Source organism: Plectropomus leopardus, chromosome 3 (assembly GCF_008729295.1).
Source record: "Plectropomus leopardus isolate mb chromosome 3, YSFRI_Pleo_2.0, whole genome shotgun sequence".
NCBI classification, from domain to species: Eukaryota; Metazoa; Chordata; class Actinopteri; order Perciformes; family Serranidae; genus Plectropomus; species Plectropomus leopardus.
Genome location: NC_056465.1, coordinates 16,096,689 through 16,113,582, shown reverse-complemented (window position 1 = coordinate 16,113,582; position 16,894 = coordinate 16,096,689). Strand labels below are relative to the sequence as shown.

Sequence of the window (16,894 nt, the reverse complement as noted above, 5' to 3'; positions counted from 1 at the left end):
TGGAGATGTTTTGCAGGAGCTTCATTTTTAAGTGTTCATTCATCAAACCGCGGTGTTGTGAGAGAGTTTGAGCAGCAGACAGACAGACAGACAGACAGACAGACATGCAGCCGTCTGTGGAGTCGCTGGTCCGACTGCTGGAGTCATACAGAGGAAGAGATAAAGTTGTAAGTACTTTATATTTATATGATCGGGGGTGCAAATAAGTGCTATCCTCTCTAATAAGGGATGGTTTATTATTTTTATGTCAGTTTTTGTTTTATACTCCATCCATTCCGCTCAGAGTGTTTTAGATGAAAGCAGAATCAAGCGTTAATTATTAATTAATAAAGATATTGGCTATTCTTTTTATACCCAATAAAGACAAAGTGGCTTCGTAGAAAATGGTACTGAAATTCATAGAACAGCAGATTTCATTTTTGTCCTTTGTGTTGTCATTCTGTCGTGTGATGTTAAGATTAGGTTAAGCCTGAATTGAGCAGTACAAGGACAGAAATAAGGTTAGGCAAATAGAAAAAGTAACAAATAATAAGAGGAAGATTAGAATAGAAGAAAAATGAGAAATATCAGTTAACAACGAAATTGCAAAGCAAAAGTGACAGAGACGTGATGAACAGCAGCAGAGTCAACAAGTCTATGTAAACACCGGATTAATTCATGATATGGTTAAGTAATTACACTTAGTGTTTGTCTACACTAAAAACATAATTATAACACAGTAGTTTATAATGTTATAACCAGTATAACATATTGATTGAATTAAATTGAATATATTTTGTTTCAAGCGCACAAAAATACAATAGATTACTATGTGTATGTTAAAAAATAAATTAAAAAATGATAGTAAGCATATATAACAGATTTTCCCCTCATCCTCTGCATGTATAAAACAATTTTTCAATAAGCAAAATAAATTAACATTTCATGTCAGAAAAGGCGTAGGAAAAAAGTTTAACCCCTGTTCTATTTTGACCCATCAAAACACCATCAGTCTCATAAACGTACTCAACCAAGCATGTTGAACTGTTTGCTCCAAATTCGTACTGACTGTCCAACAACAGTTTTTGTTTCTCTGTGAAATTGTCGAATCTGTCAAAAAAGAATTTTCCTAATATCTGGAGACATAAAAACACAGGCCTGAAATTATATAATAGGATCTGTTTTCATTTTACATGGGAATTAACACAAGGAATTTAAGATAGAGTACAAGGTGAAATAAAGTAAAATAGAATAATGTAGTACAGCAAAACAACACAGTATAGTATAGTAGACATTAATGAATAAATATAGTATTATCAGTTCAGATGTTAGTTATTAATAAATGCTTCTCAGTTCAGATGCTTTCTGTCATTAAAGCCGGACAACTCACTTCTTTTTTAGTCAAGAAATGATATTTTAACATAAATAAAGCCATACGTCACAAAACATAAACCATTCATAAGGGTGGTTTATTCGATTGCTGCACTTTTCTGGCCTAAAAACAAGTTCTACAAACTATAAAAATAGGTCAGCTTTCACTCTATCTCTGACAGTAACATCTCTTTGATAAACACTCACGTCTATTAAAATTACTTTGCGTAGGCCACGACCAGATTTTCCTCCTGTTTGTCCCTTCAGATCCGTACGGTCTGTTATGGCTCGCAGCTGGTCGGAGGAGTTCTCTCTCGAAAAGAAGAAACGGACGTTTCATCCCAGCGGCTCGGGAAACGTCTGCTGCTGTTCTCTGCTCAGCTCAGCCACTGCCGCACGGTGTTGAGGCTGTTTGATGATCTGTCCATGCTGGCGTACTCCCACAGCTATGGGTTTGGAGGCGGGGTGAGCCACACAACAACAACAACAACAACAACAACAACAACAACAACAACACTCATTCTCCTGAGCAAAATGGGCATCGATTTTAGCACCTCTTTATTTTAACAAAGATAAAAGAAGCTGCTGACAGTATGAAGCTTTGTCAGCGGTTGTGTTTTTTTAAAAATAGTATACATTGTTGATGAATTCAAAATAACAAAATAAAAGTTGTTTAATCTTTGTTAAAGGACCAGTGTGTAGGATTTAGGGGTAGAATTGAAATATAATATAACAAGTATGTTTTCTTCAGTGTGTAATTATCTAAAATTAAGAATCGTTGTGTTTTCGTTTCCTTTGAATGAGCCATTTATATCCACATCAGGAGCAGGTCCTTGTCCATATAGATCACCATGTTGCAGCACCATATTTCTAAAGGAGCCCAGAAAGGACAAACTAAACGCTGGCTCTACTTAGGGCCATTCACATGTCGGTGTTTTCATGTCAGCCACTGTAGTTAGCAGCCCCTCCCCGAGGAGCACGTTGGAAAACACTGATTTTTTAATGTGAAACTGCTTTATTTTGAGTTTTTACTGGATATAATCACTAGAGGAAGAGACCTCTGTGGATAATTTGGCCCTCCACTCTGGTCCTTTAAAATGGCAAGATGCTCAGATCCTACCCACCAGTAATGCAGTACATATAATTTATGAGTACAGTATTGAAAAAAATGTATATATCATTTTTTTTTACCACATCATTAGTTATTTTCTCTGTAAAGATAATTCTGATCTTGAAAACAATGGTGTGATACACAAATGCACAGCTTTATCCTGTAAAATGCAGCATTACTGCACATGGCATCATGTCTTTCAAAGGAGGAGGACGCAGGCGTGCGCTGGATATCGGTGCTGACCAACGTGGCCGACCAACTCTACTACCCCTGTGAGCACATCGCTTGGGCCGCTGACGCCGAGCTCATCAAAGTGAAGTCTGATAAGTGGTGGCTGCTCAGTACGGTGCTGTGGGGAACCTCGCTGCTGCTGGGAATACTCAGGTGTGAAGTTACCTGTGCACAGACACCAGGTCAAATCTGACACTGGCATATAAAAGACATCAAATTAATGAAGTGTCGAGAAATGTCACTTCTATGCTGATTCAAATGTTGACAGAATTCGTACACGCATGTAACCTGAATTTATGAATAAGGCTGGGAAATATTTTTTCTGAAATCAACAATGACTTGATCATTATAACAGGTATTTCCTGCCTGGTGTACTTTCTTCTGCACTACAGAGCGCCATTGTCGTCGACAAAACTTAAAAAAGAAAAGAAAGATGAGACACAATGTTGCACAATATTGAGTGACATGTTTCTTCATTATGATGAACGTTGGCACTGAAGTTTATTTTCACCTATTTTACATCCTCCTGTAAATTCTCACTAGAGCACCAAATGTATATTCATATGCTGAAAAAAATAGTCCCCAAGAAAAGACATTAATTAATTACTCTTGTTGGAGTAATATTTGTTAAAAGTTACAGTTCCCAGCTTGTTTTTGGAAATTACTGAGCCGCTTTAAAAAAAAAAAATAATAATCAAACTGTTATATTTACATCTGTGGTAGGAACTTTTGGGCTCAAGTGTGAACAAGTCGACACTGTTGCTTTTCATCTTTTCATGAGATTTGATGGCAGTAAGAAAAATATTGTGAAAAGCCAGCAAGAGATGGGAACTGATAAGATTTTATTGATACTAATGTCAGTATTGATTCTGCTTATCAGTCCAGTTCTTTATCGATTCCCTTATTGATTCTGTATCAATGACCTTTGTGGGAGAAAAGTAAGCCTTCACAGGTTTTCAGTATCACAGTGTAGAAACAGTATAATTAAAGCCATGCAGGGGACTCTAGTGTGCCAAACCTCCACCTGTTTAACTGTGTTCTTAGTCAAAGAAAAAATGTGCAAAACCTGCCGCAGTGGCGTTAATGTTATCAGAACAGAGGATATTTACCCCCATGCTAACTTTCATGCTCCTCGTTTGGGAAGCAGTAGCACTTGTGCAAAGAGTGTCAAATATATGGCATTCCTGGATTTTAAGCTCATGTTGCGTAGAAAGATGACTCAGCAAATTGCTGGTTTTTCCTACGCTTTCTTGAAATGATCATTACGCAAATATTAAAGCAGCACTATTGTCATCTGCACTGGTGAAAATAAGCCACTTTTGGATCATCTTGTTGAAAGCTGCCTGCAGCGTAGATGCACGAGTTTGACGTCACTGCTCTGTAATGTGCAACTGTAAGAAAAACACGTTGACATCAATCAAAGGAACTGATAAACTTGAGGTTATGTGATCCTTCCGATTTCGATTTCAAATTATGAGCTGGGTCTTGATCCCCATCCCCAACGCTGGCCTTATTCTTTGAGAAAATTAAGAGTATTTATTTATTTCCTTCACCTGTCAAAATACTCAAAAGTGGATTTATTTTACCCATTTATTTTTTACAGTCCCTATTTGTTTTATATAAAATCCTCGCTTGCTAAATGTTGATCGTGTTAACAGAATGATTTGTAAGACTGAGCACTAACTTTGTCACTTGCTTTATTTTCTAATTTTGCAGCAAATGGCAACATAACACAGTCTGAGTTGAAGTGTGGTGTGAATCTTTTGCTCTTTAGATCTCTCCGAGTTCTGCTGCTACTGAAGAAGAAGCTGAAGAGATGTGAGAGGGATGGAGGAGGCAGCAGGTGTTGTTCAGTTTCTTGTCACTCTCTTTCCAGTCGGTACAGAGGAAAATAAAGTTTCCTGATGACCCAGTGTATTTCTCTCCTGTAGTCGTTCACAGCTCCACAGACAGATGCAAGGGGAGGCCCTCTCCATCCTCAGCAGCATGGCTGACCTCAGTAATGCCATTCACTGGATGCCGCCCGGCTTCCTGTGGGCAGGACGATTCCCCAACTGGCTGGTGGGGCTGATGGGCACCATCTCATCGCTGATTGGTTTGATCCAGATGAATGCCGGAGACGGCGACGAGACAGACAGCACATAGTCCTCAACCTCACAGTGAGGATCAGGTGCTTTGGTGACTGCTGGAAAATGCTGAGTGAAAGGATGTGCAGCAGATCTTTGTCTGTGGAGACTGATTTCTGTCTTGCACTGAAAATGTCTGAAAAACATAAAATCACTTGGACCTTTAACTGGATGATAATTGAATAATCTAAGTAGACTTGTAGCCAATCATCAGATGATACTAAAAGCTTCTTGATCTTCAGTCAGCGGACAGTTTGAGGTTAGGCTTGATGATGAGATGAATCTATCAAATGTCTCTTGTGGCTAATCGGAGGCAGCTCTTGGAGTAAATTGACTTAGTATTTAGCACATAATTATCTCCTACTTACCCCACACGGCCAATAGTATTTGTGTTTAGAAATTAAAGCTGTTTTGATGCAATGACACTGTGAAAAGAATGATAAATTGCTTCCTTATGTATACACACTCCAAACATGTAATTCCAATCTTGCATTTTTTTCTTATGCAGTGATGCAGATGTGCAGATTCACAAAAAGTGGATTAATTATTACACCTTTTTTTTAAGTCACTCACAAATGATAGATTTCTGTCACATCATGTTAAAGACTAACTGGAAATTAGTAAAGGAAAACAAGAAAATTACCCCAAAATGAATATTAATAAATAGGGGAGGACTATAAGACAATTATCCCCCAAAAAAGAAAAACTGTCCAGAAAGCTGCATTTTTACTTTTTATTTTGCTTACTTTCAGTTAATTGTCTTGTGAAGTTTTTTTAATTTTTGGGCCATGTCTACTGTAAATTTAAACAAATGTAAACTTACTTTAATTATTATACTTTTTTAATAAATAGTCCGTCCTCTGTTGGATCGTTTTATCGGTGTTTGATTAATCGGGTCTGAAATGTTCAACATGACGTGTGTAAGCGTTGCCTTCACGTGCTGAAGGACGGATCGGGTTTAAGGGAGAAAGCATATAATTTGTGCAGATAACCAACCTCATGTCAGATGGCTTATGTTTTGCAAAAGCAGAAAATAGCACCTGCTATTTTCATCTCAACAAAATCTTGTGTTTGTGGTTAATTCCTATTTACATGGACAAAAGAGGAACAGAAACAGAGAAACATGACACCGATGATTGGTGGGGAATTACAACAGCACGTGAACGCCGCACAGCTACAGAGACAGTGAATAAATAAAAGTGTCGACTCGATAAGCTGCAGCAATGGGTAGAAAACTCTGTTTTACACTGTGACTGTTTCTTTTACACTTGGATAATGTAAGGTTGTTATATTTAACGGTGCTGCTGTTGTTAGTATGACGAATAAAATAAAACCAAAGTTTTGGAAAAGACCGAAATCCCAAACCACGTCAACTTATCTGTCGTGGCTCCTGGAGGAGTCTCAGTGTGGACACAAAGAAATCGAGACAGACCTCAAATATCAGGTGAGAGCTGCTCTCTTTGCCGCTTAAATCTTAGTGTTTTTAACACAAATGTCATATTTTGGGAATGAGCCCCTCATGGGCCACTGCCGGTTGTAATTACCTAACTAGTTAGCATTGAGCTACTTTAATGGCTAACTTCAGAAACCAAAAGAGCTTATATATGACTCTGTGTAGTTTAAAGAAACGTTAGCGTTACTCAATAGTATGTTTTTGTTAGTTTAATTTTATGGCATTAGAATACAGATACCGTTAGTTTTATAAACTGCCTACCCACATTACTTAGCTCTTAACGCTCTGTTATGGAGCTATGAGTACATTCAAATTCCCATTGTAATATATGTCAATTTAATGTTTCACTGTTATATTCAAAGAACACAATAAAGGTGAATATAACGACTCTTAAACAGCTAACGTAGCGTCCACGACACATAACAAGCAGTAATCCCTTATCTTTAACCGTTAAAGTGTCTTTCTTTTTGGTTCTTGTGATTTTTCCTCTCCGACATATATTATGATGCGTCAATGTGAGCCAGTATAATATATGTTATATATTTTTAATTACTGCGTTGTTTTGTGGATCATTCATAAGCCGAATTTACCAGAAACTTTCTTGATTAGTAAAACGACTCTTCAATACTGTTAAAAGTGACTATTATGTTTACAAATGCAGAGTGCTTTATAAAATTGTAGATTTTTGAATGAAGTTTGGTTTGCTCTGTCTTGTCACGGGGGAACAGCCGCTGCCTTTTCCTCCAGGTACTTTATTATTGTACAGTTAAAAAATAAGTATGCGATTGAAACTGAATTACTTGCACTAAAGGAGAAGTATTTCATAGACAAAAGGGGTGTGCAGTGTTGGGTTTTCTGGCGGTTTGTTTGATGGTTACACATGTTGTACACGCTGTCCCTGCACTTTGAACTTTAGGCTTTTCTCTATCTTCATGGTCATGGTGAGTGTGATTGTAGGTCAGATAGTGCTGGCTTAACTCATGGTGTTTAGTACTCAACTAGTACTAAAGACCAGAGGTGGATGAAGTACCTAAAACGCCATACTTGAGTAAAAGTACAGATATCTTAACTGAAAATGGCTTTGGTAGAAGTCACCTTTTAGAGTATCACTTGAGTAAAAGTCTTAAAGTGTCTGATATTTACTTTGCTCAAGTATCAAAAGTAATTTATGATATTAAATGTACGCAAGTGTTGAAAGTAAAAGTACAAGTAAATGCTGGTGATTTAAAAAGTAAGCATTCAAAATTTTGACAATTCTGAAGGTTATTTCTCTCTAACATACGCCACCTAAAAATGATACACTGAAAGAATATTTGTTTTTCCAACTTGAAAGATTTAAAGAACAAAATCCAGTTTTCCTTCCCTCCCATTCCTTCACTTGTCCGTCCACCGTCCCCTCCTCCCTCCTTCATTATTTTGAAAAAATGGGGAAATCTAATGGAGTACAAAGTATTATTACTTTGTTACATTACACCACCACTAAAGACTTTTGAGAAAGTTATACTAGAAGTTTGGTTTGTGCAGCAGCTCTTTACATCAATTATTTTTTATGTTCTGTGACGCTGATGACCTCCTCAATTTTAACTTTTCCTCTGACAGGCGTTCTTTCAAAATGGACTCAGACGTCTGCCCCGCTGATCAGTCAGACTCCTTGTGCTCTGCCTCTGTTCCTGTTGACGGAGCCTCTGAGGCTGTGGTCAGCACACAGACTTTAGCATCTCCGCCGGTCTTAGAGGTGGAGGATGTGGACTCCTACAATCTGATCGAGCCTCCTCCATTAGACTGGAGGTCTGACTCCTCCAGTGAGGCGGGCTCAGCAGACGACCTGGACGACCCCAGCTTCCCTCCCTCTGTTGACAATCTGGACGAGACCAGTCCCGGCGTGAGTGACACTGTGTCTCCACTCGACGTGAACCAGCAGGAGCTTGTGGGAAATATTGCAGACCCAGTTCATGATAGAAAGGTGGAATTGGAAGAGGAGGATGAAGTGGCTGAGGAAGAGGGAGGGGTGAGGGACTTGGAGGATATTGGGGAACACCAGGCAGAGGCCACATTAGGTGTGGAAGATAGAGTCAGTGAAGATGAGGTTGCTAACAGGAGATCAAGTGATGAAGACCACAGTCGCATCCACACGCTGCTTAGCCAGCTGCAGCTGATGGGGGAAGAGCCTCATCCCAGCCGCCAGACGCCCCCTCACCTCGCCCAGCACCAGTACCTGTCTGAGCTGGAGGCGGGTGCTCCCTCCCTAACAACGGACGACAGCACTGAAACCACGGGGCTGCTGTTCTCTGAAAGCCACCAGAGAGACCTGCTGGGGCTGCTGCAGTTCACAGAGATCACCTCTGCACCCAGTCCCACCTGTCTGCCCCGCAGAGGAGACATGGACGCAGTAGTGTCGGTTTCCTACAGTCAGGAGGACGCTCAAAGGTTCTGGGGGCATTATGGGAATGGTCAACAGCAGCGGCACAGAGAAGACTCCCTCGTCTCGCTGCCTGATGATGAGTATCCTGAACCAGTTTGGATGAAGATGGGCGAGGAGCCTCCGGAGGAAGAGGAGGCTGCTGCAGAGAGCGAGCAAGTTGAGGTACTACTGGATACAACATAACACAATCAACTTCATTTCAGACTCTTAGGTCCATATCAATAAAACAATATTAATTTATTACTACTATATTAGTACAAAGGAGGATAAACATACTTCAAATGAGCAATGTATGACTGATTTATTAATTTTATTCCCTGCAGAATTTGTCATGTAACTAAAACAAGCTTCAAACTACCTGTTGTGATGTTTGCTTATATGTCTGCGTGATTTCTGTCAGCTTACAGGAACACCACAAAAATGAAAACAAAGAAGATTAATTGCATGTTTTTATTAGGGGTCGACCGATATCGTTTTTTCAGCGCCAATACCGATTCTGATTATTAATAGTTAATGAGACTGATAACCGGAACTTGGAACCGTTATGCAATTACGTTAAAAATGAAATTGTTCTGTCAATATTTAGAATTTGGAATATAACAAACTCCAACACAAAATTTTGTCTAAATGCCTTTAGAAAATGTTTCATCTAAACTGAAACTTTCAACATCATATACAGCATGTTCCCAGCAACTTTTAGCGTGAAGTCAAATGAAAATTTTAATAAAAACAAATAGATAAAAATAGCTCCCTTAGATTTTACAAAGTAAATGTTTCTCCCATGCTGACACTTTCTTTGCGCTTTTTAATTAATTAATTTTATCAACGATTATTATACAAGTAACCTGTGATAAAAGGGAACACTTGGCCAGTATTTGTCATGAAGTGAAAACTGTGCAAGTTTTCCTTTTAAATCAAGCATCGAATAAGTTATGAGTTAATTTGCCTTAGTTGACATAGCACATCTTGTGGTGCGACTGTCGCGCATCGCGATGTCAATGCTGAAACAATATATTGCGTTAAAGCTACGCTGTTTCAACAGCTAACTGAGATTTATGTCACATTTCGTGGAAGCTTATCCCCAGAAAATCACTGTCACAATAGATTTCATACACATGACCAAATTCCATGACTTTTCCAAAACTTTAAATATTTTTTACCAATGCATTGACTTTTTCAGGCCTGGAAAAAGCATTTGTGTAATTTCATGACTTTTCCTAATTTTCCATGACTGTGGGAACCCCGCATGTAATTATCATCTGCCATTTTTGTTGTGACTAAAACTAGCACTTTTTTTTAGTTAATTAATCAAATTAATTAATCAGAGTACTAAATGTCTGATAAGCAGCTAAAACAAAGTGCACTTTGTATTTTTCTAATAGTGCTGTAAAACAGAGAAAAGCACAATGGCTTCAACATTGTGTTATGATGAGAATTACAATCTTTTTAATGTCTGTCGAACTGTTTTTTGTTTTTTTTTGTTTGCTATGCAGTTTGCTCTTGATAGTTCATTAATTTCTCTTTTTGCTGTCATTGCAGAGTGCTGATCATCCTGCATACAAAGACGGTGAGACACCTCAACCCAGTTCTTTTGTCTTACTGAAATCTAGCTGGACTTTTCTGTGTCAAATGTTACTAAAAAGAAATGAGGCCATGTCATTGTCTGTACTGATGTGCTTTTCTCTCTCAGTGCCTGGTCCATGTGACCCCGAAGATCTGTTAGACGGAGTGATATTCGGCGCCAAATACCTGGGTTCCACCCAGATCAGATCAGAGAAGAACCCGTCCACAAACGCCCGCATGATCCAGGCTCAGGAGGCCGTGGACCGCATCAAGGTGAGCTCCAAGAAGAGATGGACAGCAGCTGTTGTGCCACATTGATTTTGCAGCTGTTTAAATTTTTGTTATACTAAAAATGCCAGTTTTGAAATCAGAATCCATCTATCACAGCATTAGCTGTTTTTATGCCATTATGAGGGTTTAAGTGTGACTGTGGTTCTTTCAGGCTCCAGAGGGAGAGTCCCAGCCAATGACAGAGGTGGATCTGTTCATCTCCACCCAGCGAATCAAAGTTCTCACTGCAGACACACAGGTGTGTTTTATCACTTTGTTGTCATGTTTGTCATTTTCTAATACCACTTGTTTTGCTCTGAGAAAAAATGAAGAAAAAATGAAAATGACTGAAAACTAAGAACATGTTTATTGTATGATAAGTAGTGTCAACATCTGTTCATAATGGATATTAGTAGAAGTGCAATGGATTTTGGGCTGTAGGATGGATTTAAATTCATAAAACATGATAATGGTGTTGATAGTTAGGTTACAGGACAGCTTTTTATTGATCTTCAAGTGTCAAATAGAATTATTAACCTCATTTTAGTTCATTCAAAAATATCTGCGGCTGTTTTCAGTGGTGTGTCTTAGTCAGTGAAGTGCATTGTGTGTTATTCGACAGGTACGAAATTAAAATCCTAATACTGAGATGTCTGTAACTGCCCAAAATAAACAATAGACACAGTTTTCTGGATGAAGTGTCTCTACCTACTCTTTCATCATGAACAAGAGTTGTAGTTAAAATGTTATTAGACTCCTAGTCTCCTATTAGGCAGCACATTTCACCTTCAAGCCTAAGGTCAGCTGCAAGAATCCCTAATATAGAACTGAATGGTGATTTAATATGAGCGCTCTGCAGTAATGTTGCAGTTATAGTAGAGTCTATTTTTTCCTCCACTCTGTGGTTGAATTGTCTGGAGACTCAAAGTGGGTCATCTACGGTCAGCTGCCTTTGTGCATTGCAGGTTGCATCTCATTGCAACATACATATGAAATATGGGTTAATTTTTTTTCCTCCTTATTTTTAGCATTTTGGTTTCATTTTTACATTCCAAATAATATTTTTGACAATCTGAATCATGTAGTTTTAATATAATTTTTTTTGCATCTCATACTACGACCTTCACTTTTTTCAATTATAACTTTTATTCAAAGGGAAAGTTGGGTCAAGTTTTTTCAATTTTTTACCAAAAAATCTTTTTATTTAGTCTTCCTGTTGTTGCAGTAAAGAACACTCCAACTGAAAGTAGTTTTTTTGAGAATGAGCTTGCAAGCAGAGTACCAGGCAACAAACAAAGAAACAGAAAGTGAAAACAACAAAGGTGGGGCAGTGCCCTTTCTAATGCCTTACTACCTGAAGCAAGTCTCGCATGTGTAAACCAGACCTTCCTTTCTTGTCTCTGTTTCTAATATTATATAATTATATGACAACTCTCATGTCTCATTTCCACTTAGGAAGCCATGATGGATCACGCTCTGCAGATGATCTCTTACATCGCAGACATTGGTGACATTGTGGTCCTAATGGCACGAAGGAAACGTAAAGGGCAGGATGGTGACCCCGCCCCTAACGCTTCGTCCTCTTCCTCATCTGGATCTCAGAAGAAGTGCTTAATGATCTGCCACGTCTTCTCCTCTGACGATGTGAGTTAATCACTTGAAGTGTAATATAAAATTTGTTTACTGCCTTTATGATCTACTTTGTGGCCCCAACTCCATCTATTCAATTCCCACATTACCCACAAACAGTTCAAGACATTGTCCTGGTTCATTGGTGTGCCTTTTGATCCCCTGAATGCAGCATCTCAGATCAAATGTGCTGTTTTTGGCTGGACAACAGTTTCAGCTTCAGCTTGGCCTGGTTTCCTTCTCCCAGACAGCCAGCGAGTTCTCCTGAATGTAAAAGCGCTCTGGCTGTTGTCCCAGTTTCCCACTGTTGGCAAGACTGAATAGGGGGAGGAAGGATTTCTTTTTAGAAACGAATTAGCTGTGGGATACTGAAGGCCATGAGGCCACTGCGTCTACTGCTACTTTTCCCAACTTAACTCTTAAACAGTTTTATTTTGAAATGAGATTTACAACAAGTGTGGGGTGAAATGAATGAAACAGTAAAGAAAGTATAAAAAAGTAGGAAACTTTGTCAGGCTTGATGCTCTGTTTTTTTGTTGTTCAGGGTGTGATGTGTTTAGAGTTTTTCAAATTAACTCACTTTGCTCTCATTTGTTCATATGAAAATGGAGAATAAAAAAGTGAAGGAACAAATTAAATTAACAAATTGAAACCTGAGTCCATTCTCTCTCCATCCAGGCTCAGATCATAGCCCAGGCTATCGGTCAGGCGTTCGGAGTGGCCTACCAGCAGTTTCTTCAGGCCAGCGGCATCAAGGCCAGCGATCTGAGGCCTGGCGAGTACAGTGATTACCTGGAGAGTCAGGAGCTGTATAACGGAGACCTGGCCCACTTCTCTGACTCTCAGAACATCCGAGACGTAAGCAGAGCGAAACACAAACCACAGCTGTTCTGTTATATCTGCATGATTCATATATACCTTTTCTTTAGTCATTGCCTGCAGAAGAGGGCCATGATAGATGTCATTCAGTATTATTAAGGATTATACAGTCCAGATGTAAGATGAGACATATGAGGTGCATGTGCTGAATGTATCATTTAAATCATGAATTGTTGATATTTAATTTGATATGATGTGGAGCTGATGCTGCTCCTACCCCAACTTCTGTCTCTCATCTTCATTTATAGCTCCAAATCACTAGGTCTCTTGCCTATTATTTATTCTGAGGTTGACATAACTGCCATCGATGACCCTTTAATACCTGAGAAAACTGCCAGCAAGCAGTATAACAAGAAATGGCAAAAGAAATAGCAAGAAATGAGTAAAAAGTATCACCTGAAAATAAGAAAACAAAAAAACAAGAAAAATTACCTCAAGAAACATAACATAACACATAACACATGTAACATAATTCTAAATATATATAATGAAGGGTTAGTCGGCCAGCCGCAAACCTTTTTGTACACTTAATTCCCCTCATCTGTTTCCACTTATTCTGTCTTAAAATAAAGGCACAAAAAAAGCTCCTAAAAAGTACAAAAAGAAATGGAGTTGCTTCTTCGTGTAGGGCAGCTGCTTTGTCAGGTTGGATTTTTGTGTTAAAATGTATTTCAATCATGACCCAAACAATTGTTGTAGAATGTAGATAATTGTTAGAAAATAACATGACTGTGTGTCTTTGTTTCAGGTAGCCATCACAAAGGCCTCTGGAGAGATTTTGGGTCTGGCGGTGGTGGAGTCAGGGTGGGGCTCCATCCTGCCCACAGTGGTGGTGGCCAACCTCCTTCACGGAGGTCCTGCCGAGCGCAGCGGCGAGCTCAGCATCGGGGACCGCATTATGTCCGTCAACAGCACCAGCCTAGTGGGTCTGCCCATCGCCACCTGCCAAAATATCATACGGGTAAGACGGACATGAGGCACAAAATTATCATCATGATTTTACTTTTATATAAAAAAATATTAAAAGTATTATTATGCTGGAATTTTAGAATTTCTCCATGGGTCTTTAGATACATTGTGAACACTTGATTAAAGTGATTTTGCCTTCTTCACTGCGAATGTGCTGTCCTTATGATGCACTAGATGGCACTGTGTTTCCATGCATTGTGAGTGTACGTGTACCAGTATTGATGTGATTGTGAATTCAGATATTAATTAAAGTTTGAAGGGCCAATATCAGTTGTGCATAAACAGTATGTTTTTACTGATGTTCAATATTTTAATAGTTTTAAGAGTTTTCATAAAGTTAAGAAACAGTTGGACATTTATCTGTGATCTGTGATGAACACAATATCATGAACACCTGTATGATGCCAACAGCCCTGAACTTAATTGTATCATTTATAAAGTGTATAATTTTCAGTGTTTTGAGACTTTCAGTCACCTTAATAGTCATTTGTGAGGCCATAGTTAATCTTGTTTCATTGTACTGCATTAGGTTACAGTATAAAGCTACCAGTCACTATGCCCCTCATCAAATACAGGTTGTAGTTGCCATAAAGGTTTGAATGAAAATCAGACAACTGTCAGTATCTGCAAGACACATTTAAATAAAATAAAAACATCACGAATAATGTTAAAAAAACTGTACAAGTGATAAGTGTTTGTAGCAGCACACATCTGGAGAATAAAAATTTAATAAACAACAAACAAAGTTGGCCAGTTACATGAATATAGTAGTACGCTACGCAAACAATATTTCTAGTCAGATTTACTGCAGTGGTTCTACAGAACTTTGTGGTCAGAGAGGAACATTTAAGAACAAGGAGTAAAAAAAGAGTAACAGCCGCTGAAATGCTGTTGTAACTAGAGTTGCAACGGTATGAGATTTTTAAGACGAGTGTCTCAGAAAGTATTGAAGTTTCACAGTATCACAGGATTTTATTATTATCAGTCAGAATTACCTTTTAAGGAATGAAAACAGAAGGGTTAATTTTGGTTAAAAAAATATTTTATCACCATTATTAAGACTTGAAACCAGTTTTAGTGTAAGTATGTATGAAGAGTCACCTCTTTTAAAACTAAAACTTATATAAAAGTAAGATTCTCCGTCCAGCTACATTTTTCTCAATATTGTAGATTAGAAAATGTACACAGTATGATATTTAGCAACTTTCATATCGCAGGATACCTGTAAACTGGTATAGCGTTGCAAACCTAGCTGTAACATTAGTGCACTAATTCACATTCTGCTTGTGTTTCAGGACTTAAAAAGCCAAAAGTATGTAAAGCTCAGCATCGTCCACTGCCCGCCGGTCACCATGGCGATAATCAGAAGGCCAGATCCCAAGTTTCAGTTGGGCTTCAGTGTGGAGGACGGCATTGTAAGACAATATTTATATTTTATGTGTCTCTATAAAGTCCGGGTTGGAATCAGGTGTGTCTCACCTTCACAGTTGTTTTGTAATCTTACTTAAAATTCTCTCTCTCTCTCTTGCTGGTGTCAGATCTGCAGTCTGATGCGGGGCGGTATAGCAGAGAGAGGAGGCATTCGTGTTGGGCACCGCATCATTGAAATTAACGGGCAGAGTGTCGTCGCCACGCCGCACGAAAAGATCATCCAGATCCTGACCAATGCTGTCGGAGAGGTGAGAAGGGATGAAATGCTTACATTCACAATTAAATTTTATTTTGTCACAAATACAGTAACAGTACTCTGCTTAAATTGTTTTTTTTAGTTTAAACTTTGATTTTTTTTTCTCTGTACAGATTCACTTGAAGACCATGCCAGCCTCAACGTATCGACTTTTAACAGGGCAAGAGCAGCCAGTGTTTCTTTGAGCACTTCCTGCTGCATCAAGGACAAAACTACTGCACAGTGTTCCAGCTACATGAACTTTTGCCAAACCAAGAAAATATTATGCAATTGATCACACAGCATATCATACGCTGTTGTCGCACCACTGAATACAAAAAGTTAGTCCAGCTATATATTTTTAAGATTTAAAGTGCATTGAAATATTGTGATATTTTAAAGTCACAGAGATAGATGGTAGCGCTCCATTCATATTTATCTATTTAACAATGCAGGCAGTAGCAGAGATGCAAATAATCAATTTTGACATGACTAACTTTTACATGGTGTTGAGTATACTGTACTATTGAATTTTTGTTCTTTCAGCCTGGTGTGTAGCCAGTGTGCCTGAGCTGAATGCGCTTGCAGGGGAAACCTTATTGAATCAGTATGAAGAGTGTGTGTATTTTATTTTAAAGCACTTCCAGTTCCACACGTACACATGCATATCAACACATGTCTGTCACATGGTTCAGAGAAGACTATATAGTCCAGCGCTCTGGTTCTTCCATATGGTGCTTGCCTGACTGCCTGGCAGGAAGCAGATCATGCACAATTAAATATAACTGCCTTATTTCATAGAGAGATGCATATATTTTTAAGAATTTACTTTTTTTGGATGTTCATTAAAATGATCTGTAAGATATCTTCTTGATGTTATTTATTAAGTCAGTGGTCGCTGATACGTTTCAGATGCAAAGTTGCTTTTTTTTTCATTTTAAAACATTACATGCCTATGAACACCTAAGTTAGAGCTGTTGTATATTTAAATTTGGACATATTTTTGCAATATATAAAATTGAAATATATGTATCAAATTGATAATAGCCCAGTGCTTATGTGAAAATGTATGTAATAATTGCAAATGTAATGCTTTTAATTAACATTCTTACTTCTTTTTTTTATTAGTTTTAATTGGTTAAGGTTACAATGTAATCATATGCTGCTTGTGCTAATAAAATAATGCCTTCTATTTATGTGATTATTATTATTATTATTATTATTA

At 38.3% G+C, this 16,894-nt stretch overlaps 2 protein-coding genes across 2 annotated transcripts; both read left to right on the top strand.

Moving 5' to 3' along the window:
* On the top strand, positions 1-5,579 carry pex11g (peroxisomal biogenesis factor 11 gamma). The gene is made up of 5 exons (XM_042483691.1): positions 1-167; positions 1,618-1,815; positions 2,667-2,845; positions 4,467-4,535; positions 4,624-5,579. Exons 1-5 carry the CDS (start codon positions 105-107, stop codon positions 4,835-4,837), a joined length of 723 nt encoding a protein of 240 aa, XP_042339625.1. The 5' UTR covers positions 1-104; the 3' UTR covers positions 4,838-5,579.
* A 120-nt stretch (positions 5,580-5,699) lies between these two features.
* si:ch73-40i7.5 (amyloid-beta A4 precursor protein-binding family A member 3) lies at positions 5,700-16,846 on the top strand. Its single transcript, XM_042513342.1, has 11 exons — positions 5,700-6,262; positions 7,871-8,855; positions 10,233-10,260; positions 10,384-10,529; positions 10,699-10,785; positions 11,982-12,170; positions 12,834-13,013; positions 13,783-13,995; positions 15,299-15,418; positions 15,542-15,682; positions 15,804-16,846. The coding sequence occupies exons 2-11, from the start codon at positions 7,884-7,886 to the stop codon at positions 15,873-15,875; spliced, it is 2,148 nt and encodes a 715-aa protein (XP_042369276.1). The 5' UTR covers positions 5,700-6,262; positions 7,871-7,883; the 3' UTR covers positions 15,876-16,846.
* Positions 16,847-16,894: the final 48 nt, after the last annotated feature.

Excerpts from the sequence above, each read along its gene's own strand:
- pex11g (XM_042483691.1), top strand. The coding sequence starts at position 105 with ATGCAGCCGTCTGTGGAGTCGCTGGTCCGACTGCTGGAGTCATACAGA. Across the intron at positions 1,816-2,666 it reads GCTATGGGTTTGGAGGCGGG|GAGGAGGACGCAGGCGTGCG; the intron begins GTGAGCCACACA and ends TGTCTTTCAAAG. Across the intron at positions 4,536-4,623 it reads AGGGATGGAGGAGGCAGCAG|TCGTTCACAGCTCCACAGAC; the intron begins GTGTTGTTCAGT and ends TCTCTCCTGTAG.
- si:ch73-40i7.5 (XM_042513342.1), top strand. The coding sequence starts at position 7,884 with ATGGACTCAGACGTCTGCCCCGCTGATCAGTCAGACTCCTTGTGCTCT. Across the intron at positions 8,856-10,232 it reads CAGAGAGCGAGCAAGTTGAG|AGTGCTGATCATCCTGCATA; the intron begins GTACTACTGGAT and ends CTGTCATTGCAG. Across the intron at positions 12,171-12,833 it reads ACGTCTTCTCCTCTGACGAT|GCTCAGATCATAGCCCAGGC; the intron begins GTGAGTTAATCA and ends CTCTCCATCCAG.